Genomic DNA, 26312 nt, shown 5'->3' with positions numbered 1-26312 from the left:
AGAATCCCAAGCAGGCTCCACACTGTCAGCACAGAGCCATATATGAGGCTCAGTCTCACAGACTGTGAGATCATGACCTGAGCCAAAATCAAGAGTCAGACACCTAACCAAGTGAACCACCCAGGCACCCCAGGATCTTGGATTTTTATCCAAAAAACAGGGGACAGTGATAGGATCAGATACTATGATCAGAGGTGAGGGTTTATGAGGCCTGCTTGGGCTGCTGGTTGGAAAATGCACTGGAAGAACCAAGTCCAGGGAGAGAAATCTATAAGGAAACAGTTGCAGTCTTTGGGATGAAGACTTGGACTGGGGAGGAGGAAGAAATGAACAGCATACGTGGGGAGATGAGAGCCAAACAGGCTCCGGGATTGTGGATGCAGAAAAAATCAGAAGGTTTACTCTCAGGTGGTCATAAGCTCTCCTTGGACCTCTTCGTATCTCGTACCTCTTCTGTTTGAGGAAATCTCAAACTGGGAGCTCCTAAGGCACCCGAACCATATGGGAGACTGGGCAGAGGAGGCCACCTGGAATCAGAGAGGGGAGATCACTGTAGTTAATCCCTTTGGACTCTAACCTTTTCTGAGCTCGTGAAACCGTTTATGAAAAAAGTCTGAATATGCATCAAAGGTGTACTGTTGGAGAAAGATCATTTTATTTTACTTTGAAAAGTATAAAAATATAAAAGAATAAAAATACTATCGAGTACTTCTATAATCATCACCCTGAATTGACAGCTGTTAACATTCTGTCATACTTTCCTCAAATTTTTTTGTAATTTAAAAAGGTGTTCGGGGGCCCCTGGTGACTCAGTCGGTTGAGTATCTAACTCTTGATTTTGGTCATGATCCCGGGGTCAGGGATCAATCCCCATATCAGGCTTCACTCTGAGCATGGAGCCTGCTTAAGTCTGTCTCCCTCCCTCTCTCCCTCTCCCTCTCCCCCCTCTCTCCTTCTCCCTCTCCCCACCTCCCTCTGCCCCTCTCCCCTGCTCGCTCAATTTCTAAAATAAAAAAATTTAAAGTAAAATAATAAAAAAGATGTTTTTCAGAGAGCATTCAAGTGCTTTTGAACCCTTCTGTTTTTAACCTTTATGACTCCCCGAGGGCAGCCACCATCATGAATTTGGTATTTCCTTCTAGTTCATTCATTTTTATGTTTGTCCTCCTAAGTGTTCGTTAAGCTTCTTGGATCTACATGTTTATATTTTTCCGTCAAATTTGGAAATTTTTTCAGTCATTTTTTCTCCAAATATTTTTCTGCCCTAATCTCTCTCTCGTCTTCTTTTGGGGCTGTAGGTACGTGCATATTAGACCACTTGGTATTGTCCCTGAGGCTCTGGGTTTTTATCCCTGCCTTTTTTCTCACCACATTTCTGCTTGATATTTTCTATTGCTCTGTCTTTAAATTCACTAATCTTTCATCCTGCGTTATCTAATCAGATTTGAGCCCATTTGAATTTTTTAAAAATAGTTTCCATTTCTCTATTAAGATTCTATATTTGGGGGCGCCTGGGTGGCTCAGTCGCTTAAGTGTCTGGCTTTTGATTTCAGCTCAGGTCATGATCTTGTAGTTCGTGAGATAGAGCCCTGTGTCAGGCTCTGTACTGACAGCTCGGGGCCTGCTTGGGATTCTCTCTCTGTCCCTCTCTCTCTCCCCCTTCCCTACTCTCACTTGCATGTGGGATCGTGCTCTCTCCCTCCTCTCTCAAAATAAACTGGAAAAAAAAGATTCTATATTTCTTCATTAAGCTCCTATTTTCCTCGAAATCCTTGAACATATTTATAATAGCTATTTATAAGTCTTTGTTGGCCAAATCTATTATCTCTGTCCATTTTGAGCTAATCTAATGTTTCTACTGGTTACGGGCCACATTTTTCTATAATTTTTTATTGTATGCTATCCATTTATAAATGCTGCCTTGTTGAGTGTATTTTGTTGTCCTCCCTAATAGAATCTGAGTTTTGTTCCAGTAGGCAGTCAGTTTACCTGGGGATCTGCTTGATCTTTTCAAGGCTTCTTTTTAAGTGTATCTGGGACAGGTCTAAGGTAGTTCTTCCTACAGAACTAGATTATGACTACGTATAAGGCATGGCTTTTCTGGAATTTCTACTGAATGCCCCCAGGGTGTTCAGCAAGATTGGTACTAGGGATGTTTGGAACTCACACATCTCCCAGCCCAGCGTTGTGTCATCTCTGGCAGCTTTTTAGCTGTTTACAATTCAGCCAAAGTTGGATTTTTGGAGCTCCTTCTCTGTAGAGCTTCCTTTCCTTGGGTATTTTGCCATGTAAATTCTTGAGGCGGGGGGGGGGAGGGTGGGGAGAGGGGGAGAGGCCTTGAACTATAATCTTTGCTGCCACAGTCCAGAAAGTAATTCTAGGCAGAAAGCCAGGTGATTGTGGGGTTCACCTCATCTGTTTCTCTTCTCTCAGGGATCACAGTAAATTTCATGTGTTTTATCCAGTTTTACAGTTTTGTTTGTTTGTTTGTTTTTATGGCAAGAGGCCTAATCTGGTACTAGTTACTCTATCATGACCCGAAGCAGAAATCCCATTCTTTTGTATGCTTACACTCCCATTTTTTTAAATGTTTATTTTTGAGAGAGAGAGAGACAGAGTATGAACAGGGGAGGGGCAGAGAGAGAGGGAGACAGACAATCTGAAGCAGGCTCCAGGCTCTGAGCTGTCAGCTTAGAGCCCAACGCAGGGCTCAGATCCAAGAATTGCAAGATCATGACCTGAGCCCAAGTCAGACACTTAACCTACTGAGCCACCCAGGAGCCTCTACACTCCCATTTTTACACACTCCCAAAAACGCATATAGTAATATTTTGCATATATTTTTACATGTTTATATAAGTGGTTTATATTCATATTCTATATTTTTCTTTTAAACTCAACATGTTTTTAAAGACCTATCCACATTTGTGTATTCAGTCACTTAAACATTTGAGTGTTTTCAAGTGTGTATTAAGTGCAAGACACTGGGTATGTCATTTGCACAAGATGGAAAAAGGTTCCACTTCCGTGGAGCTCAGAGTCTGGGGAGGTAGGAAGATAATACACAGACAGCCAGGTACACATATAATGTCGCCAGTAAGCACAATAAAGGAAAGTGAAGCAGAGTGAGTGGACACAGTGTGAGTGGGCAAGAGCGACCAGACAAAGCCTCAGTGGAGGTGATATTTGAGTAGAAGCCTGACTAAGTGAAGGTGTGAGCCATGCAGATGTCTAGGGGAAGACAGTTCCCAGAAGAGGGCCTGAGTGTGATGAAAGAAGCATTTGAGAGTTTTAAGGAAGGGCATGAAGTGATCTCATTTATGTTTGAGAAAGTTCTTTCTCGCTGCTGTGCGGAGAATGGATATGGGGAGGAGGTGGGAGGCTGCTGCAGTAATCTAGGCAAGAGATGGCAAGATATGGTGGGGAGAGGTGGTCTTCCTTGGGAAGTTAGCTTACAGGCAGTGCCAACAATTTGCTGTTAGGTAAGTATTGAATGAGGAAGAAGACATTTAAAGAATGATGCCAATGGTATTGGCCTAAGGAATTAGACAAATGGAATGCCACAAACTGAGATGGGGACGTTTGGGTGGCAAATGAATAATTCTGCCTTGAACTTGCTAGGTATAAGATAGCTCTCAGATAACTAAGGGTGATGCCCTTAGTTGAGAAGGGGATTGGAGCTGGTGTTTATGTATAATCAGTGTACAGATGGCTTTTAATGCTGTGCCGCTAAATGAGAACCCCTAGGAACTGAGCATGGAGAAGAGAGGTGATCATAGGCCTGAGCCCTAGGAATGTCAATTCTTAAATGTAAGGTCTTCCTCTTAGGGAATCCAGCAGAAGAGACTGGTAAGAAGTAATCATTGGGGTGGGAGGAAAACCGGGAGAATATGGAATCCCAGAAGCCAGTGAAACAAGTGTGTGAGGGAAGGAGTGACCTATTGTGTTCAGTGCTGCCAAGTGGGTATATGGACGTCATCAGAGACCTAGAGCCACGCGGTCCGTTCGTGTTAACTGCTGTATAGTATGCCATCGTGTGAATAGAAAAGGCTCATTCCTCTCTCTCCCACCATTTACATGAACATTTGCAGCGAACGTTCTTGAACATATCACTGATTTGAGCACATGTGGGGGGTTCCTCTTTGGAGTCTTTCTAGGAATGGAATCACTAGTTATTAAGGAAGATATGTACCTCTTCAACTTGACAAAACGATGCCAGATTGTTTCCCAGAACAGTGGTACCAGAGTTTATGCCTGTGCTCAGTGTTCAAGAGATGGCCCACATCTTTGCCAACATTTGCTGTTGCAGACTTTAGAATTCTTGCCACTCACATTTTCCTGAGTACTAGTGAGGTGGTGGGTCTCTGCCACTTGGGTTTCCTTTCGTGTGACCTGCCTGTTAATATCAGGCAGTTTTCAATGGAGTTGTCTTTTTTTTTTTTTTAAGTTGTATGATTTCTTTATATATATTCTGGACACTAAACCTCCATTAAATACATTGCAAATAATGTGTGTGTCACACCCAGTCTGTGGTGTGTCTTAACTTGGTAGGGTTGTGGGTATGTGTATGTGATATAAAAGCTTTTTGCTTTTCTTGTCGATGATGTTTTTAGAGAGAGCACCAGCAGGGAAGAGGGGCAGAGGGAGAGAGAGAATCCCAAGCAGGCTTCACACACAGCATGGAGCCTGACACAGGGCTTGATCCCACACCCTGGGATCATGAACTGAGCTGCAATCAAGAGTTGGACACTCAACTGACTGAGACACCCAGGCACCCCAAAATAGATTTGAGTTTTGATGAATCAAATCTATGTGTTTGCTTTGTTTTGTGTCTTATTTAATCAACCTTTCCCTATTTGAAGGTCATAAAAACACTTGCCAATATTTTTTTTTCTAAGACTTTAAAAGTTTTTTTTTTTTTTAATTATAAATGTTATGGTTAATGCATTGGAGATTCTGTGTAGGGTGTGAGGTAGGGATCTTTTATGTTTGCTTCCTCTTGTGAAGGCCAGGTCTTCTGACCTCTCCAGCCTCTTCCCACTGATCTGCATTGCCACCACCATCACACACATTTCCTACAGGGGAATAGGTCTGGTTGGGGCTTTTTTTTCCTAATCCACTGATCATATTGCCCATTCTTGGACTCATGCCTAGAAGTTTTCATTATTGAACTTCATAAGAAACTTGCTATCTGACAGGGCAAGCTGGGCAAAGGGAGGAGGATTATTTGTTTTTTGCTCTGAAGTCATTTGTCTTTAAACAGCTGTCCATAGTGTACTTAAAACAGCACTGGTCGAACTTGGGAAAAAGCTATTTGCCACTCACATATCAAGAACTAATCTGTGGCATAAAGAGGGGGGCCTCACTTTTCCGTGAAACTCTGGGTACTTTTACTTTTGACTTTCCACACCCTTGCCCCGCCAACTCTCACCTCCGGTTTTTCAGGTTGTGATGTCTCTGAACCATGGGGCCACTCTTCCGGTATTTACACGTGGTGGGTATTTTGTGACTGAGCTGTGGTACCAATTTCATTGGTTATTGCCAACCAGACCATAGTGACAGGCCTGACGGGTTCTGGGGTTTCCTGTTGCCTCATCGGCACTGAGACCCCGGATTCCAAAAATAAAAGCACAAGAAACCACCGTGACCTCACGGTCTCTGCTTGCACGGTCCTCTGAACGCCAGGGCTGTTTTCCGCCCCCCACGGCCTGGCCCGGCCTGGACCCTGCTCCCTGCCAGAGCAACGTGGGGCCTGAGTGGCCTGGACAGGCTCTGAGGGCCGTCCCCCCCACCTGAGAACTTGCTCATTGTCCCCCCTCTTCAGGCTGGCTCCCGCAGGGCCAAAGTGGCTCCGGCAGAGAGGATGAGCAAGTTCTTGAAGCATTTCACTGTCGTTGGGGACGATTACCATGCCTGGAACATCAACTACAAGAAATGGGAGAATGAGGAAGATGAGGAGGACGAGGAGGAGCAGCCGCCACCAACACCTGCCTCCGGTGAGGAGGGCAGAGCTGCCGACCCGGCTGCGGCCCCTGTCCCTGCGCCCAGGCCCCCCCTAGACTTCAGGACCACATTGAGGAAGCTGTTCAGCTCCCACAGGTTTCAGGTAGGTGGGCAGAGGCCCAAGATGCCCAGGGTGGGGCAGAGCTGTCAGCCAAGAGTCACGAGGCCAAGGTGGGAGCCCGTCTCTGCCACTGTATGCCTACTGAATGCTAACCGTGTGTCAGGTGCCCCGTCCAGCACTGGGCAGATCCCGTGTTGTCAGGGATAAAATAAGTCACAATCCAAAGTCAGTTAAAGGTCTAGCACCTGATGAGTGAATAAACAAAATGTAGTCTGTCCGTGCTCGGCCAGGAGGAGGAAGGAGGCACGGACACCTGCTACAAAGTGGAGGAGGCTTGACAACGTGGTACTCCATGAAAGGAGCCAGACACAAAGACCACAGAGCGTATGATTCCATTTATGTGAAATGTTCAAAATCGGCAAATCCGTAGAGACAGACAGCAGATTGGTGGTAACAAGTTGGAGGGAGGGTAGAATGGCAATGGTCTGCTTACCGGACACGGGTTTCCATTTGGAGTGATGAAAACGTTCCAGAACTACATAGTGGTGATGATTGTACCACCCTGTGAATGTGCTAAATGCCCCTGAACTATAAGCCAACTTAAAAATGATTCAAATGTTTTATGGTAGATTTTAGGTTATGCAGATTTTATGATACACAAAAAGTAAACTAAAGGGTAAACACTGGAGCCAGAAAAAAATGTTCCTGTGTTCATTCAGCAAACACTGAGTGCGTGCCCTGAGTTGAACAAAGCCAAGATGGGTCCCGTGTCCCAGACACATCACCCTGGGGGCTTCAGTCTCTAATGTTGTAGAGCGATCTGCATAGTGTAGCCCACGGCTGACCTCGGGGTGCAGTTAGGGGAGAACATGAGAGGGAGATGTGGACTTGAGAGAATAGCGAAGCGTCTGTTGGCATCTTCTGACTTCGAAAGACAAGCACAGGTCGAGTCTGGCTGGCCCCATCTCAGCCCCGAAGTGGGCAAGCAGTGTCTGGAAACGTGTTCTGAGAGCCCCAGGAGAATTCGGGAGGCCCAGGGATACTAAGGAAGCATGCAGCCCCCCAGGTCCTGTAATGGAGCCATTTTGGGGACCCTGTTGCTGGCGTCCTCCTAAAGCAAAATAAACCAGCGCCTCCCAAAGCTGACTTCCCTTCTGGAAGCAGAAACAGCCCTTGCCTCTCCCGTCACTGACTTTGTTCCAGGGTGAAATAGAAAAAAAAAAAAAAATTTTTTTTAAATTTTGGTCTTTTTCTCATTCTTGCGTAGCTTAGAGAAATGAAGCAGGCCAAAGAGCCCAACAAGCCTTGCAGCTCAGCACTTTCCTCTGCGGCTGTGACAGGAAAGGAAACGTGGTATTAAGTTGTTGGGGTTGAAATCCCAAACCCTCAATTTCAGGAGCAGAAGGAAGGCATCAGTTTCCCTTCAGCTGCAAGGGAAACCCTGGACCTCCCAGCTCTGGGAGGTCCTCCCGAGGGGGCACAGGGCTGGCCCCCTGCGCCAGGACCCCTAAGGACACTCCTACTGGATAAGCCGGACTGTGGAAACATAGAGATGCTTAGTCATTCACTCGACAGTCACTTCTCAAGCACACACTGCGTGCCAGGGGTACAGCAGCAGGCATGGCAGATGTGTCCCTGTCCTTATTCTTGAAGGACCCACGGTCTGTGGAGAGGCAGGCACTCCAGGAACCATCACCCAGACTGATGCTGGTTATGAGTGAAGGGAAGCCCTCTGTAAGAAAACAGAAGGGGGCTCCCAGAGATCCTGGGGGCAGGGAGCCACCTGACCCAGGATTGGGTGTCAGAAGACATGTAGTGGAGGAGGTGACATTTCACCTGACACCTGAAGCTTAGGCAGGGCTGAGCTCTGTGAATGGGGAGGGGAGGAGCTCTCCAGGCAGAGGGACTGTGTTTGCAAAGGGCCGAAATAGGAAAGGACCTGTCATATTCCTGGAATTGAGAAGGGTCCACATCGGCTTCCGTGTAGCAAGTAAAGGGATAACTTGGCGAGAGAGGAGGTGCTGGAAGGTCACCTGTGGGCAGTGGGCAGCCATGGAAAGTCGAAATGCGTGGGTGGGAGGGAGTGACACAACTAGATTTGTAGAGAGGCTCAGGGAGACCACCGCGGAGTGGGGATACCAGTGCAGGGGTTTGATCTCTGCCGGTAGAATCAGCACGCAAAAGGATTCTGGAATCCCTTTCTTGGATGCGTTCTCTACCTGTTCCCGTGGTTTGAGGCAGCCTAGGTGACCAGATATATAGTTAATTGCCATCACTTCTCACACAGGATGGTACAAGCAAGGGAAAGAATATAGGGCGTGTTGGGCCTCTGTGGAATCCATGGGTGGACAGGGTGGCTGAGCTGGGGAGGACGATTGTGAAGGTCAAGGAGCTTCACTTTATTACCTGCTCACTACAGCCGGGCCCTGTGCCTTATAAGCACCCTTCACACATTACCTCATGTAATGCTCCCTGTGTCATTCTAGGGTGTAAAATGTGGTCAACCGCATTTTCTCCAAGAGTACGCTGAAGCTTGGAGTTAACACTTGAGAGACGTGCCCAAGGTCTAGGCCAACGCAGGAGCCGGCCCGGTGCTGGCGGCCCCATAGCCTTCACTCTCACCATGGCCGTCTTTGCCCCATCTGGGTTTGGAATTAACCGGCTTCCCTGAATTCTCAGCTTTTCTCTTTGTGACATGACTCCCCTCAGAAATAGCACTGCCTTGTGAAGTGGCAATTTCAGGGTCTGGGGATGTTTTCACAGCGGTCAGGATTGGAGCCCAGACATTGTAGTTTTATGACCTTCGGTCTGTCTCACCTTTTTTAATTGAAGAAAAATTCACATAATCATTTTATTACAATTATTTAAGAGAGAGCGAGAGAGTGCACATGGATAGGGACAGAGAGAGGGAAAGAGAGACTTCCGAGCAGGCTCCACACTGACACAGTGTAGAGCCCAATGTGAGGCTCGAACTTACAAACCGTGAGATCGTGACCCAAGGCGAAATCAGGAGTCATTCACTTAACTGACTTGACTGAACCAGCCAGGTGCCCCTAAAGTTAATCATTTTAAAGTGAGCAATTCAGTGGCATTTTGTACATTCACAGTGTTGTGCCACCCCCACCACGGTCTAGTTCCAGAATGTTTTCATCACCCCAAAAGGAGATCCAGTACCCATTAAACAATAACCCTCGGGCCCCCGGGGACCACTAATCTGCTTTCTGTCTGTATGGATTTGCCCGTTCGGGACTTCATAGGAATGGAATCAGACAACGCGTGGTCTGGACGCCCGGCTTCTTCCTCCGCGTCACGTCTTCCCCGTCACTCATGCTGTAGTGTGCCAGTGCCGCTTCCGTTTTACGGCTGAATATTCAGTCTGCTTTTAATGTCTCTGTGCCTTGGTTTTAGACCAGACAAGCTCTCACATCCCTTCAGCTCTAAAATAAAACCAAGGATGAAGAAAGAAAGAAAAGGAAAAACAACCTGCCAGAGGCTGGAATCTTTATTGGGCTACTGAATTTGAATATGTGTGAAAACTTCATTACAGAGCAATTTGGCATGCAATTTTCACAGTAAACCATGTCACTGAACACTGTAATTACTGAAATAATTAGCTACGGGCTGAAATGGTCAAAGGGTTTACTAGTCCATCCTCACACAGGCCTAAACTTGGGTTTCAGCCCTAAACTGCGGGCACTGCCAAGAAAATGGCAGATGAACTTGCGGAATCTACCCCGGAGTGTTGGATGTAGGAAGGGCCCTGAGGGAGGCGAGGGAGGGTCCACAGTTCCCAAGGGAAGAGAGGGGTTACACGGCGTCCTTTGGGTCTCCTCCCATCGCTGCCATTTCCACCACCGGACCCCGTCACCCCCACCCTGCCATTATAGAGGCCTCACCAGCATCGTCACTGTCACCATGCCCCCCCACCCCCATTGGTGAGAGCACGCCCTCACTGCACCCCACTCTCACGGAGCCCGCAAGATGGTCCTCCTCCCACCACTCTCTTCAGTCCCCAGGAGACCCAGGACTCCCTCTGCCCTTGGCCCCCTAACGAGCACGCGTGAGCTGGGCAAATATTCGCGGCTCTGGACGGAAGCTATTTCGTGTGTCCCGTGGACATCACTGTAATCCGGCTGCCTGAAGCAGGCAGTCCCTGGAGGCCTTCCATGACTCAGATCTGTGAGACAGATCTTTTTAATTATTTACCGAACATCTGTTCTGGGCGTACCCTGGCAAGAAGATCTCCAGAAACAGAAAAATTAAAACTTAAAAAACATTTTCTTGCCATCTAGGAATCGGCAGTTTGGCTTGAGAGATGCTGAGACACAGTGAATGAATACGAAGACTGGTGGTGACGGAGTGTCACTCAGCCACACAGAGAAGCTCCAGGGGGACAGACACTTCCCAGCGGGTGGGGGGGGGGGGGCGGCGCAGGCAACAGGCCTGGAAGGCGCTTGACTGTGGGCCGCGGCCTCCCATCCTTGGCACCTTTACCCAGGATGGTTTCCCCTAGATGTTTCTGGCCTAATGTTTCTTGCGCCTTCCCTTGGTCTGCAGGTTATCATCATTTGCCTGGTCATTCTGGATGCCCTCCTGGTGCTCGCTGAGCTCATTCTGGACCTGAAGATCATCAAGGCTGACAAGAACGCCGTCAAGGTAGTGTGTCAGCAGCCCTTTAATACGGCTCAGTTCTGTTATCTTTCCTGAGGCGGGCAGAGTGGGGCAGACGGCACCCGCCTGGGAGTCGCAAGTCCTTAACAGAGTAGGTTGACTGGGTGCTTTTAACCAAAGAGCAGAGAAAATGTCTTTCTTTCCAAACTGTAGACAAGCATTTACTACAAACAAGAAACCTCATTTCGTGTGATGGCTCGAATCTCAAGTGGTGCTAGACCGCGGAGCTGGAGCCTGCTGCTGCTTCTAGAGGATCTGACCGAGAGAGGGCTACTGTCCCATCTTTAGGGGCAGACGAGCTATTTCTCTGCCTGTCAACATTCTGATGCGGTCCCCATGTTGGAGATGTGCCCACTGTTTATCCCCCAGTTCACAGCTGCTGCCTGAGCCTGCCCCAGACGTTTGTCCAGCCTTCCCAAGGCAGCTGCTAGCTTTTCTTCTGTGGCCAGCCCGAATCCTTCCGTAATATTTTTCCTCTCTCTCTAAACTTAATCACAGACATACCTGCTGTACTCACTCTCTTGTGCCTTTTTCTTCAACTTTTTATTATGAAAAATGGCAAATAAACATTTGCTGTATTTGCTTTCTCTATATCCACAAACACACCCATGTATTTTTCACCATTTGAAAGTAAGTTAGACATTAGGACACAAATATTTCAACTTGCTTAAGTATAAGGTCCTTCTGGGGCGCCTGGGTGGCTCAGTCGGTTGAGTGTCCAACTTCGGCTCAGGCCATGATTTTACAGCTTGTGAGTTCAAGCCTTGCATCGGGCTCTGTGTTGACAGTTCAGAGCCTGGAACCTGCTTCTGATTTTGCCCCTCTCTGCCCCTCCCGTTCTCTCTTTTTCTCTCAAAATAAACATTAAAAAATTTTTTTAGGGGCGCCTGGGTGGCGCAGTCGGTTAAGCGTCCGATTTCAGCCAGGTCACGATCTCGCGGTCCGTGAGTTCGAGCCCCGCGTCAGGCTCTGGGCTGATGGCTCGGAGCCTGGAGCCTGTTTCTGATTCTGTGTCTCCCTCTCTCTCTGCCCCTCCCCCGTTCATGCTCTGTCTCTCTCTGTCCCAAAAATAAATAAACGTTGAAAAAAAAAATTAAAAAAAAAAAATTTTTTTTTAATAAAATTTTAAAAAAAGGTCTTTCTCCTACAGAACCATAATATTATCAATTCCTGAAAAGTTATCAATGATTCTATAATAACCAGTTTATATTCAAATGTCCTCATTTGTCCCAAGAGTATCTGTTATAATGTTTTTATTTTTTCAAACTAGGATCCAGACGTCTGATATTATACTCGGTCATATCTCCACAGGCTCTTTTAATCTAGAAGAGTCCTCCCACCTTTAATTTTTTCCCCTTAGGACACTGACTTTTTGGAGTCCAGCCAGTCATCTTGTTAAGTGTCCCGTGATCTGGATTTGCCTGTTTCCACAGAGGTCCTTCCAGCTTGTTCCCCTATCCCCTGTACACCATAGGTGAGGTCCGGAGGCACAATTAGCAATAGTTCTTGGCTGGTGGGGTGTTTTCTTTATAGCAGAGCACATCGCTACCACTGATCCTCACTGAGACCACTTAAGGCAGTAATTGCTGAGCTGTTCCACTGTCCAGGGACACTTTCCCTTTGCAGTTATAGATAATCTGCAGTGACACTTGACTGCCATGCAAAAATCCTCTTCTCCACTTAGCGTCCACCTGATGGTCACTGTCTGAGTCAGTGAATACATTGGGGGATGCGAACTCAGATTTCCATCATTCATTTTACATCTAGTAGGTGGTAATTTTTTTATATATATAAAGAAGAGCTTTCCTTTCCCCCCCATGTGTGTATACATATCACTATGGGGGACTCGTGGATTTTTTGGGTGTATTCAGTGTATGATAATCATAGTCCTTCTGTTCACTGTTCAAATTGTCCCAAATTTGGTCACTGTGAGCCTCTTCAAACTGACTATATCTTTTTTTTTTTTTTTTTTTTTTAAATTTTTTTTTTCAACGTTTATTTATTTTTGGGACAGAGAGAGAGACAGAGCATGAACGGGGGAGGGCCAGAGAGAGAGGGAGACACAGAATGGGAAACAGGCTCCAGGCTCTGAGCCATCAGCCCAGAGCCCGACGCGGGGCTCGAACTCGCGGACCGCGAGATCGTGACCTGGCTGAAGTCGGACGCTTAACCGACTGCGCCACCCAGGCGCCCCAGACTATATCTTTTTAACATAACTCCGTAGGCTCTGAGCATTTCTTGCTCTCTGGCGCAAGACGATGTCCCAGCTGAGTTTGTACTTTCCCTGTCCTAGAATGGAAATGGTTACTTTAAGGAAACGTAGTATTTATAAATAAAGATCTAGCAATCCTCTTCAATTACCGTCTACCTGGGAGATAATTTCTCGTCAGTACGTAGGAGTCAGCCTTGGTCCTTTGCCCAGTGCTCCATATGGAGGTGCCATAATGCATCTGCCAGATGCCCTCTAATATTTCTATACTGCAAAGAATATAGAAGATCTTTTGTCTGTAAATGATGCTGCAGCGAATATCCCTACAACATGCCTTTGTGCACGTGTCAGTTTAGCTGTAGGATAGATTCCTAGCATTGGAGTCACCGGGCCAAAGGACATGGTTTTCAAATCCTGCCATTGCCCAACTGCCTGTCAGAGGGCAGGCAGGGCAGAGCCCCGGTCTGTGGTGTTCTGGCCGTATTCCCAGGCCAAGAACTGCACCCGTGGAGTTTGGGGTCAAATCAATGAGTTCACTCTCCGGTGCCCGGGCAGGTGCACTCAAGGCCAGCTCGTCTGTGTGCCCTGCCCCAACCTGTGACCAGCCCTGGATCTGCACTCACTGTGCTGCCTCTGTCCTCTCCAGGTGTTTCACTGCATGAGCATTGCCATCTTGACCTTCTTTATGATGGAGATTTTTCTAAAATTATATGTCTTCCGCTTGGAGTTCTTCCACCACAAGTTTGAAATCCTGGACACCATCGTGGTGGTGATTTCCTTCATCCTTGACATTGTCCTCCTGTTCCATGAGCACCAGTTTGAGGCTCTTGGCCTACTGATTCTGCTTCGGCTGTGGCGGGTGGCCCGGATCATCAACGGTATGTTCCCTGCACTCCCGGGCTGCAGAGGGAATTGGAGGGTGGGCACAGCCTGAGAGTGGACCCAGAGGCCATGGTTCTTCCTCCTTCTGGCTAGCATTTTCTAGGGAAAAAGGGGGTGACCTGAGTTTGTAGCCTCTGTGGCTACAAATCGACACGGCGTCACATGCTCAAAGAGGAACCACATTTCTCCTGTAGGCCTTGTTTTCATGATAATTAGAAGATATTTATAGAAGGGGTCAGACGAATGCCTCATTGGTCCCTACAGCTTGGTCCCCAGAGCACCTTTGTTGTTTGGTGTTTTCCCGAAGATTGTTCCACCGCACCCCACCCACTGGGAGGGGTACCATCCAGAAGGGGTGCAAGTAAGCTGACAAACGCTGCACCCTAGATTCTGGCCCTTTGAGGAAGTCACAGCACTTGTTAACATGAGGAAGACTTTGAGAACTGTTTTCCAAACTGACAAACTGGACAGTTTGGGGGCAGATAACACCTCTTAACATGACGCAGACTTTGGCTCTAGAGAACACGCTTGGGGAAAGAATGCTCTACCATATTCCTCATACATACCCTGTTGGTGCAGGGAGGCTGTTTCAGAGAAGCCATGTTTGTGCTGTTATTGGGTGGACACAGTGATCACCAACTGGTTCAGCTCTCCCTGAACGAGTCAGGGTTGTTCTGAAGCCTGTCTGTAGACCCACCGCACCAGAATCCCCTTCAGGGCTCTTGTTTTTTCACTGGAGAGTCTGATGCGACGTCTGGGTGGACCCTCGTGGGGTGTCTGTTTTTGAAGTGCTACCAGGTGACCTGGGCGTCCAGACAGGCTTGGGAATCCCTAGACAAGCGTCCAGCCCGACAGACTGTAGGTCAATGCCAGGAGAGTGAGGCAGGCCCGTCCTAGGATGTGCAGCTCCTTCACTGGGCAGCAACGAGTCCCACCCCGGCCTTCCGTGCTGGCGGTGAGGGGTCACATCTGCTCCGATGCGGGGCTCTGCCTGTGGGCACTGCGGGCTCCCACAGGCTTTAGGAGCCAGTTCAGATCTGATTAAAGTTTATTAAGAATATTCACTTGGGGGGCTGAGTGGGTTAAACATCCGACTCTTGATTTCGGCTCAGGTCATGATCTCACGGTTTGTGAGATTGAGCCCTGTGTCAGGCTCTGCACTGAGAGCAAGGATACTTGCTTGGGACTCTCTCCCATTCTCTCTCACAAAATAAGCAGACATTAAAAAAAAAATTAATTTGGGCTCCATCAAAGGAAATAAAGGAAGTTTTCCACTTTACTGAATATGCTTATGCTGATTATTTCATTCATCAAACAGAAATACTCTGTGCAAAGGTTAGCACAATTGAAATGGATCAACCATTACAAACTATGAATGACTCCGGAATAGTTACTACCCATTACTCTCCTATCACACCATTGTGAGATGTGCTTTTACAGATAAAACCAAAAGCCTGAGCTCTGTTCATTTTCTTGGTCCAAATGGTAGCAGGGCACAGGACTGCCTAATAATGCGCACTATTGCATCGCTATCAAATTTAGGGGCAGGACATGAAAGGTCTGAGAAAGCAACACAAGCTTCAACTGGATTCAGACAATCAAGAATGCTGGGGACTGGGGGCCAGTGCTCCCCGACCTATGGCTACTGAGTCCACACATGGTCACTCTTAGTTGGAAGGCACAGAGCATCCCCAGTTGCTGCACAGTCTTTTGAGGTCATGTCCCCACTGTGGCATGGGCATTTGGGAGCCACCAGATAAGGCCGATGACCCCCCTGTCAGCCAAGGCTTTGTTGATGGCCTGATAGCTGAATTGGCCATAGCTGTGAGAGGCGGAAAGTCAGGACAATGACAATTCCAAGGCCAAGCTTGAGCATTTCCAGCCTTGTACTTTCGTGGCTTTTGTGCAGAGTGCTAATAAGCCACGCCGTCATGAACACACTCTGTGTTAAGGAGCTTAACACTCACGTGGTCAGGGACTATTAAGGACTTCTTAGCCCATGTGGGCTAAAGGGAAATCTTTAGGAGCCAGTTCAGGTCTGATTAAAGTTCCTTAAGAATATTCATTTGGGGAGCACCTGGGTACTGAGTAGCTCAGAGATAAACTCTGACCCTCCTAGTTCTGATGTCTTTAAGGGACTGACCATGCTGTCACCAGCTGGACACTTTTATAAATAATACAGGGCTTTTTCCAAGTGGTTAAACTAGAAACCTATATCACTGAGACCCTTAATTATTTTACAGGAATAATTATCTCCGTTAAGACACGTTCAGAACGGCAACTATTGAGGTTAAAACAGATGAATATACAGTTGGCCGCCAAGATCCAACACCTTGAATTCAGCTGCTCTGAGAAGGTAAGACCACAGTTTTGGGAAAATGCCACCTGTCTGCCTTCAGTTCTGCACTTCTCCCTGCCAGGCCCTTGCTCGGACACAGGCCTCGACTAAGTCTTCCTTGTTCTTTCAGACTCAGGTTAGGCATCGCCTCCTTCCCCAGAGCTATGTCAGGTGTCCCTCCTCTGAGTACCTCCTGTCACTGGAGTCGCCCACTGGACCCCATCTGACTGAGGCAGGCTCCACTGGCAGACTCCAGTAGGAGTGTAGCATTCATTCGGCTGTGCATCCGGGGGACCCACTGAATGCTCGCCACATCTCTGGGGAGGCTCAGAAGGTAAACTGACTTGTTTGTCTGCTTTTGTAATGACAGGAACAAGAAATTGAAAGACTTAACAAGCTCTTGAGACAGCACGGACTTCTTGGTGAGGTCAACTAGATGCGCACCTGCTCCACCCCAAAGAGAAGACCCTGCTTCCACGGGCTTGTGTCTCTGAGAGAAAGACAGCTGCCTCTCCTGGGCCCGTTTCGGGGAGAGGTTTGGTTCGATGCCTTTGCCTCACCTCCACCCAGCTTGGATTCCGGGGTGGGGAGGGGGAAGGCAGGGGAAAGGCTTGCCCTTCCTTTCTTGGCGTGACCAAGAGCTTCCCATCCCGTCCTCACTCCACATCACCATGTATCATAAACTATATTCTCTCATGTTGACACTTTTGCTTGAAAATGAACGAAGCTGGACAACTACTAGTTGTATATAAAATTTTATCTCATCAGTGTACTTTTCACATTTCGCGTGTATATTGAGGAACCAGTGCCTTCTTTCATATGGGCATTCTGAAAGACAAAGGAAAAAAGAAAGCTACCTTAGCTACCAGCCCATTCTAGAACGTCTTCTCTTCCCAAGCTGTTCTCAACAGCTCCTCTTGGTGCATATTCCTCCAGGGAGGTTGTCCTCAGGTACCCAGCCCCTCCTCTGCCGCATCTAGCTTCTAACTGGCTCTACCCAGTTCCGCCACCTGACAACTTTTTTCTCAATTACTGTGCAATTAATGTATAAAAGCAACTCCCTCCCTCGGGACCTCCTACTCTATTCTTTCCAGCATCAACTGCTAGGAACTGCTCTGTGGTATTCCGTACAACCACCCGTTGGAGAGCTCCAGTGCCTGCCACCGAAATAGCAATTAGACCCAAGACTCCATGTAATGAAGGTGACACCGGGGAAAGATCCCCTCATGAGGCCCTGTGCTCTACTTGCATGATTTTGTACAATTTTGCTATTTTTGTATTCGTTTCCACGGGACCAGTAAAGGAAAGAAAACCTGGACTACAAACAATGAGTATTTTTAAAATAAGTCATGTTGAAGCAGAGGATGAATACACTGGATGAACCCTCGATGCCTGAGCTACTTCAGGGTCTGTCCCCTGTACCATCTTCCCAAAGCTGCAATTTGCTTTCCACACGTGACCTATGTGCCGACAGTACTGGAAATCACCAAGACCAGACGGTGCCCCATTCTAAGGTCACACTAAGTAGAATTTCCAAAAGGAAAAAGGAGGGAAGTGAGCGGAGAGAGGAGATGTGTGGTTTGAGGGCAACCCCACAGGTCAGAGGTGTAACACCACAGGAGGTCTCCAAGGGAGCCCACGCCCCACAGCACTTGATTCTAGAGGTGGGGTGTCATTTCCTTGATTAAAAACTTACGTCAAACAAAGGGGAAGAAGAAATTAAACGGCAGCTTGGCATTGATGGTTGGCCGAGCCCTGAAGCCCGCCTCTGCAGGTGCAGACACATCCACAAAAGTAACCGCAGTGGAAATAAGAACCGTTCTTTCATTTCCTGAGTTGGTCTGTAATAAAAAGAGCGATGCAAGCCCTGCCTTCCAGCGTGCTAACAAAGATGGGACATGTTGCGTTCTTTTCCGCACGTGACCGTGGTCAGTGCATCTCATAGGTATGCGGAGGGCCCATCAGCCACTAACTTGGATGAAAGATACCACTATTACCCAGGTTGTCCTAACCCATCAATGTCAATCGCAACTCAATTTTCAATGAATTTTAAGGATCAAATCTAAACAAGAACGCTAATGTGAATTCAACTGTTGTCAGAATTTTCTAACTAAATGACTGCTAAAGTGTTTAAATTTCAATAATTTTTTCACAGAATAAATTTTATTATCACACTTGAGTTTTGTCTGGACTTACATCTTAACCAATACCTTGATTTTTTTAAGTTTGTTTATTTTGAGAAAAGTGTGGGAGGGGCAAAAGGAGAGAGAATCTTAAGCAGGCTCCATACTCAGCGTGGAGCCCAACACAGGGCTCAATCCCATGACCCTGGGATCGTGACCTGAGCTGAAATCAAGAGTCTTGACGCCCATCCAAGCCACCCAGGGGCCCCTTAACCAATACCTTTCTACTCAAGTTAGACGTACCTCAGGAAATGAGGATGCAATTAGATTTGCAGTGACATTAACTATTTTAGCCTGTGGGTTCAGTAAGGATCCGTACTTTGTCCACTTCACTTCTATAACCAAAGCCACTGGGAGCTGGCAGGAATCCTGCAAAACAAAATGCCATTCACCAGTCTGAACATTACACAACCTCATGTCAAACTTAATCTGCAGTTCAGTTTTAATTATAAAATGTTTCGCATATTACAAAATGTTCTGAACAAGAGAGTGAATAGACTCTAGAAGTCAGACGAAAACAGCTGAGAGCACATATTTTAAAGTACTCAGTGCTCCAAAAATATTTTAACACCTAAAGCATCATTTTTCCGTGCTCTCCTGTTTCTAGAAAGACCAGCCATTATTGGGAAGTTGTGGAGATCCCAACACCAAACTGGAACACGGGGCTTCAAATGCCCCAACTTCAGCTCAGGGATTCTTTAGGGGAGAAACTGGCATTGGGTGGGGAGAGAAGAGAGGATGGGGTTATTCACAGAAATTAAACCTAATTGCAGATCACGTTAAAACACACCTGGAAGAAATGCAGTTGCTCTCTTTCCATTTATTTAATCTCATCAGTTGGCGATCAAGGTGTTACACAGGAACGTATAGAAATGAGTCTGTAAGGGGCGCCTGGGTGGCTCAGTCGGTTAAGCGTCCGACTTCGGCTCAGGTCATGATCTCACGGTCTGTGAGTTCGAGCCCCGCATCGGGCTCTGTGCTGACCGCTTGGAGCCTGGAGCCTGTTTCAGATTCTGTGTCTCCCTCTCTCTCTGACCCTCCCCCGTTCATGCTCTGTCTCTCCCTGTCTCAAAAATAAATAAACGTTAAAAAAAAAAAAATTAAAAAAAAAAAAGAAATGAGTCTGTAAGTTGTCAAAGATACTAAGTCTCCTGTGGACTGAGAGCATTGCTCCCACAGTTACACCTCCTGAGGCCTCTGCCCCCGGGCAGAACAGGCCAGCAGCCTCCCAACCTTTTTCTTGCCTTTACATCTGGTTTGTTGGCAAATGTGATAACCACTGAAGCTGCTTGACCGATAGAAGGGATTCCATTGTAATACTCGACTTCTGTGTGTGTGTTTGACATTTTCCCCACAATAACAAGTTTTTAAAAATACGCCTCTTTAGGGCACGAAAAGCTACCAAGCCTGCTAAATTTGGTGCCTGCCAAAAAGGCACTGGTGGAACTCCTTAGCTTGGAACTGCCTTTTAAGAAGTTTGCAGGCAAAAAAATCCCTGTGACTATCCTGTTATTAGAAGATGCGATACACCACTGGCAGAAACTAAGCTTATTAGCACAAGCTCTCATGTCTGCTACTGGAGTTTCCTGGAAGGGGAGTACAAAACCCACTCCAGGCTCTCTGAGCTCCCTGGACCAGCAAAACCCTGAAAACGCTAATGTCTGCACTGCCTCTCCTCCCAACCTGTTTTCCCCTCTGAGGGGTCCTAATAACTGGATGTCTCAACCCAACCGCCAGAAGCCAGAAGCAATTTGCCTCGCTCCGAGGTGGCAGACCCGAGCCAAGACATAGCAGCTGAACAGCAGGGACTGAGTAATCATGGGTCTCTGCCGGGGACTCAGGAGGAGGGCCGGATCAGAGCTAGAGAGCTAGTCCTCAGCCCCATTGTCCCCATGCTATAAATACGCTAAGCAGATAATGAGAGGCCCGAGAAGCTGCCACAAGCAAACGCTGGGCAATTAAAGGAGAAGATGGAGAGCACGCCTCCGGTGATGGGGACCAGCCCACGCTCTGACGGCTGAGACAAAAGAACAAGGTGGGCAGAGCAATCACATGTGATCAGGAACCTCTCTGTAGCATGTCAAGTTCCATTAAACTCTTCAGGGAACTTTGGAACTGAAAGCTCTCACGTGTGGGCTGCCTTTATAGACCAGGGAACGAGAGATGGGACAGCGATGTGGACAGGAGGAGTCTCTCTTTCTGTGACAGTCCATGTCATACTCCCCTGTCCTGTCACGATGCCTCATGTCACACCAGCAGTGATCGTAGGAAGTCAGGATGGTGATGGGTGGTAGTTTCCACGTTTGGAGCGGCTACTAGGCACCACGAATGTCCCTCATTTAACTCCACCACCCCGTGTGGCTGACACTGTAGCCCTCACTCCCTGTTTCACAGATGAGGAAACAGGCTCAAACCCTCAAGGGCAAGAGCGCTAATGAGGGGCAAAAACAGTTTTCAAGACCCAGGCCCATCTGACAGCAAAGCCTGGGCTCCGGCCCAGAGCCATCCATCTCCTCAACAGCTCCCCTACCTCCCCACGGGGAGCAGTGGGAATAGGAGAGACCACTCGCGCGCAGGGGCGGCCTTCCACTTCCCCTTTACCTTCATGTGGGGCGCCTGGGTGATGAAGTGGATGGGTACCCAGTCCAGCACATCCTGGGCCCGGGAATTTCCAAAAGGGGCCACATAATCCGGGAAGCCATGGCCCTTCAGGAGGCTCTTCACTTTCTGCACTGCAAGCTGACACGTGATGGCTTTGGTCAGTCTCGTGGGAAGGAAGAAGAGGTTGATGCAATGAGGCTGTTGTTCATTCCAACAGTTTTCACCGGCTCAACAACACACGTGCCCTCTCCAGTTTATTTTTATTTTCTCACTCCAAACCCATCATTTGACAGAAGCCAAACTGTCTCTAACTCTGAGAAACCTCGGTTAGCTCTGTACAAGCAGAGTTTCCATGGCCAAAAGTTTGGGAAATACTGCATGCCCACATCCCTCCTCAAGCACACTGGCATATTAGAGGCTCTCCTTACAGTAAGGAATCATGTTTTTAAATTTAGTTTGGTGTTGCTCAAACATATTGATTGGACCACAGACATACCCCTACTGACTCTTGTGGAAATGTAGTCCCTGAAACTCCCTCAGAGAAATACTGGTCTAAAGTGATCAGAACCAAAAATGGAAATGGAATGTGTTGGTCTAACCAAAACAATGCTATAATTACCCTGAGGGGAGGTAGGGATGGGAAGTGTAGGGTAGGAGAAGAAAGGGGTAAGAGCCAAATCTTGGTCTTCCATAGTGGGGACTCAATAATTCATAAGACCAAAATATCAAGAAGCAGCATTACATAAAGGTTATTCACAGATTTGGGAGTAAGTTTCCAAAAACTCAGGTATAGGAACTTCAAGAGATTGCCTGCAGAGGGGGGAAATGAGGGTAAGCCACGCGGAGCTGACATTTTACGTTATATGTATGATGTTAACACGGTAAAAACAGAGATCACATGCAGGCTTCCTCTCAATGGGCTTGTTGCACTATGTAAATTAAATTTCAGAAATATAGAAAGGACTTTCAGGGACAGCTTTTTTTGTTTTTTGTTTTTTTTGTTGTGAACTCAGATGCTATGTATGCAACCTTAAAACCAAATCTCCAAAAGCCTTGAGATTTTTACTCTGCCACATCTGATAAGAAAAATGATCTAAACAATTTTCCTTTGAATCATGACAAATGGTGTATGGCTGTGAAAACTAAAATTAGAAAACAAAGGTACTGTCACTAGTGCCAACAGGTCACACTGTGGCTTTCACGTGCGCTTGCAGGCTGATGGGGAGGTTCGACTGAGATGGGGGAAGAGTAGGAATGTCTTGTTTTCTGATCAACACAAGTTCCAAAAGAAACAAGTTTCTCTCTTACCTTAGCTTACAGCCAGATTGCATATCATAACCAAATAACACTGGGGTCCGGATCCCCTCGAGTGCTAAGCAGTCTTTCTCCGCTGTGCTTCGAAGAATAGTAAGTTGTCCATATCTGTTCATGGTCTGAATAATCCCAGATATTCACAGAAAGTTAAGGGACAATCACCCAGTACAAAAGCAGTCCGATTTTCAGGAGACAGTGACACATGTGTGACATGAAGTGAAACCCAAATATCCCTTCTCTAGGCATCTGCGATTTTGACAGTTATTTCCTGGGACAGAGCAAAAAACGGTTCTATTCTCCTTGATTAGGAGATCCTCAGAAGGAAAATCCTCAGAAACCGTTCCTCCTTTAAAATATTTCCAATTTTTCAAAATCACTAAATGTGTTTAAGAGTCTCTGTTTGGGGCGCCTGGGTGGCGCAGTCGGTTAAGCGTCCGACTTCAGCCAGGTCACGATCTCGCGGTCCGGGAGTTCGAGCCCCGCGTCAGGCTCTGGGCTGATGGCTCAGAGCCTGGAGCCTGTTTCTGATTCTGTGTCTCCCTCTCTCTCTGCCCCTCCCCCGTTCATGCTCTGTCTCTCTCTGTCCCAAAAATAAAAATAAACGTTGAAAAAAAAAAAAATTAAAAAAAAAAAAAGAGTCTCTGTTTAAGTATGCAATTAAATATATCTAAAAGTCTGTCAACTTTTCTGTCTTAAGATTTTCACTATAAAACACGTTTTCCAGGGTCACGCTGTTTCACCCCCAACCACCCCACGTACCTCACGTGCTCTGCGGCCAGACCCGCCACCCAACAGAGCCAACCAGAGAAGTCCTGGCCAGAACTAGTCTCCAGCTCACAGGACCCTCAGCAATAAAGACAAGAGCGACACACACAAGTGGACAGGGAAATCAACCTTGTCTACAGAACCAAAAAGGATATCCCTTCTGAGGCTGAAATCCAGCAGCTAATGGGAGCCCTACAACATAACCAGGGTTTCCACTGAGAGGAACCGGCTTTGTATTTTGCTGAAAGACAAAGAAGAAATGCCCCCAAATAATTCTTAATTTAATAAGGAAATAGGGTGAAAATAAAATGCTTTTCACAGTGAAATCTAGGATTTCCAACCAATAAAAGAATTCCTCCCCCCTACTCAGAACTATAAATATATCTGCTGAGTGTAGGAGTAGATCATTCTATAAAAGAACAAGCTCACATGGAAGAAAATCTTACTCCCAGAAAGGATAAGATACAAGGACTCTGCCTGATTTCCTCACAAACACATGCGACATAAACCCTTCATTTAGTACAAATGGATAGATGGTAATACTTCTAAATTGGGATACCTTTTCCCCTAAGAAGTTATGGTTTCTTTTTATTTGCAATTAAATATGTGTACAAAATTGATCAAACCTACCTGAATGAAACGAATTTCAAACTTTTGCTCAAGTGGAAGCATTGCACTGCTCACTGTCCCCAGAAGGAGAGAGAGATCAGCTTTGGTTATTTCCCCTGCATCTGTATATGTGAGGCTGTACTTGACCTGAAAACAAAACGATACTCCAAATCCACCTGTTCCTGCTGCATTTCTGTAGCTGTATTAATAATTCAAAATACATATAGAAGGCAAGTCCTTTCCCATTTCTCTATTCATGGAAGCTTTTCTGTCCTGGCTCATCAGACTTCAGGACGAGTTGCCTCACCACCCCCAGCTGACAGTGTCATCTGAGCCTCTCTGTACCGAGTTACGTGTATTCCAAATCAGCAGGTTTGAGCAGATCGTGATCAGTCCATCTCCGCAGGGGAAATGTGGTAAAACAACAGCAACGACAAATTTTGGTATATTCTTGAAAGTCACTAGGTTTGTGGAGAAAAACCACACGTGATGCTTTCAGAGACCCTAAAGAAGCATCCTCTAATGACAGAGCATGAAGGCAAGCAGGAGGGCAAGCCAAGAAAACCAACACATCAGAATGGGCCAGAGCCCCCTCTGAAGGGCGTCCAGGTCCTCCCTCGGGGCCACGCAGCCTGAGTCTGCCACACAGACTCTGCTTTCAAAGCCAAACTGGGCACCTACCTCAAGAACAACGTTAGTGCAGATTTTAACGTCCCCAGCCTCAACAAGAGTCTGGTTCAGTACATCTGTGTCCTCCAGTCGGGCTAGCGTTTTATTCAGAGACTCCATGAGGATGGACTGAACAGTGATAGGGATCTGCCAAGTAAAGGAGATGGCTCACTGAGGACACCGTCCAATAGAGATGAATCGGTTACAGTAACGAAAAACTGGAGACAAACTCCGCCGACAGACTGCCAAGCAGGGAAAAGCATGCCACACAACAGTATGCATATTATAGTTCCACACTTGCAAAAATACATTTGCTTATATGTAGATATATTTACACAGAAAATACTAGAGAAGGATATTACCAAATCTTTCAAAGTGGTTATCTCCGAAAATCTATGGTACACAAATGTTCACAGCAGCATTCCTAACAGCCAAAAACTGAAAACAATGCAATGATCCATCAACTGATAAATGGAAAAATGTAGTATGGCCATACAAAAGAATATTATTCATCCATAAAATGGAATGAAGTGCTGATTCATTCCACAACATAGATGAATCTTGAAAACATGATGCTAAGTGAAAGAAGCCAGACACAAAAGGTCACATATTACATGATCCCATTTATCGGAAATGTCCAGAACAGGCAAATCCACAGTGACAGAAAGTAGATTAGTGGTTGCCTAGGGGTTGACGGAGAGGATTAGAGAAGAATGAGGAGTGCCTGCTAATGAGCACAGGGGTTCTTTCTGAGGTGATGAAAATGTTCTGGGTGGCTCAGTTGGTTGAACGTCTGACTTCAGCTCATGTCACGATCTCACATTTCGTTAGTTCAAGCTCCACTTCAGGCTTGCTGGAGCCTGCTTCGGATCCCGTCTCCTCTCTCTTTGCCCCTCCGCAACATGCGCGCGCACGCTCGCTCTCTCTCACTCTCAAAAATAAACATTTTAAATTAATTAAAAAATGTTCTGGAATTAGGTAGTGGTGATGGTTACACAACCTTGTGAATATACTAAAAACTGCACAAATCGCACACTTAAAAATGGTGAGTTTTATGGTATGTGAATTGTATCTCACATTCACATATATTCACTTCCAGAGCACAGCTCCTACCGATAAATGCACTCATTCTGTACACACGAGCACATTCTGCACAGTCCCAGAACAAAGCTCCCTATACCCCCACACCCTCCCTGAATATACCCTTGGCCCACTTCACACCCAACTTCTACACACACCCTTACACACACACACACACACACACACACACAGTGGTGGGATCATGGTAAGAGAAAACAGAGACAGATAAATCTTTCAAGCAGAATCAGGAAGCTCTGCTTAACCCAATGCTATTAAAGGACATTTTTCATGGGGCACCTGGGTGCTCAGTCGGTGGAGTGTCCGACGCTTGACTTTGGTTCAGGTCATGATCTCACCATGTGTCGGTTCAAACCCCGTGTCGGGCTCTGGACGCTGACAGCATGGAACCTGCTTGGGATTCTCTCTCTCCCTCTCTCTCTCTGCCCCTCCCCTGCTTGCGTGCTCCTCTCTCTCTCCCTCCCTCAAAATAAATAACATTGTTTTAAAAAATAAAGGACATTTTTCATTTATGGCCACAGCCAGCAGAACAACAAGCAGCAAGCAATCCTTTAAATGGCTCAACCCTCTAGGGAGTTGGGCCTCTTCATACCATGTGACAAATCTGATGTTTGCTTTAAATGTCAGTACTCAGAAATCACTGTTTAGGAAGGAATCTAACTTGTATCTAGTTGTTTATATTGCTTTGAACTTTGCCCTCAATCATGTACCATGCTGTTTATAATTCAAAATTACTAGGTATTTAAGCTGTCATTTTATAGATAAATAAGTAGTTGTTACACATCTGCTCCCATGACCAAAAGGACCTGTAACTGTCCTTATAAGTCAAACCTCTAGGAACGTGACAGGGTTTGGAAGCAAAGACAAGCTGTCATGTGACAACAGTGGCAAAAGGGCACCACCAAGCAC

At 46.7% G+C, this 26312-nt stretch overlaps 2 protein-coding genes across 8 annotated transcripts in view; one reads left to right on the top strand and one right to left on the bottom strand.

Annotated features, from left to right (window-relative positions):
• Nucleotides 1-18343, top strand: part of HVCN1 (hydrogen voltage gated channel 1) — a 37141-nt gene extending 18798 nt beyond the window's left edge. For 6 of the 7 annotated variants that reach the window (XM_047088317.1, XM_047088316.1, XM_047088314.1 and 3 more), the window contains 5 exons: nt 5825-6106; nt 10622-10720; nt 13591-13822; nt 16070-16182; nt 16535-18343. In XM_047088317.1, coding sequence (XP_046944273.1) covers nt 5864-6106; nt 10622-10720; nt 13591-13822; nt 16070-16182; nt 16535-16600 — 753 coding nt within the window. In that variant the 5' untranslated portion in view covers nt 5825-5863 and the 3' untranslated portion in view covers nt 16601-18343. Of the gene's footprint in view, nt 1-5460; nt 5495-5824; nt 6107-10621; nt 10721-13590; nt 13823-16069; nt 16183-16534 lie in introns of those variants that run through there. The other variant, XM_047088313.1, reaches the window with a different exon arrangement.
• Nucleotides 16904-26312, bottom strand: part of TCTN1 (tectonic family member 1) — a 29270-nt gene continuing 19861 nt past the window's right edge. Inside the window, exons 8-14 of the mRNA XM_047088321.1 lie at nt 24318-24452; nt 23658-23783; nt 23183-23268; nt 22257-22397; nt 20949-21111; nt 18591-18716; nt 16904-18005 (exon numbers count right to left, since the gene is read on the bottom strand). Coding sequence (XP_046944277.1) covers nt 17862-18005; nt 18591-18716; nt 20949-21111; nt 22257-22397; nt 23183-23268; nt 23658-23783; nt 24318-24452 — 921 coding nt within the window. The 3' untranslated portion in view covers nt 16904-17861. The remainder of the gene's footprint in view (nt 18006-18590; nt 18717-20948; nt 21112-22256; nt 22398-23182; nt 23269-23657; nt 23784-24317; nt 24453-26312) is intronic.

This window comes from Lynx rufus, unplaced genomic scaffold, assembly GCF_022079265.1.
Source record: "Lynx rufus isolate CCGP_SWC_20201006 ecotype Redwood Valley unplaced genomic scaffold, mLynRuf1.p SCAF_24, whole genome shotgun sequence".
Classification (NCBI taxonomy): Eukaryota; Metazoa; Chordata; class Mammalia; order Carnivora; family Felidae; genus Lynx; species Lynx rufus.
The sequence above is the reverse complement of the archived record's forward strand: the minus strand, read 5'-3'. Positions and strand labels throughout refer to the sequence as shown.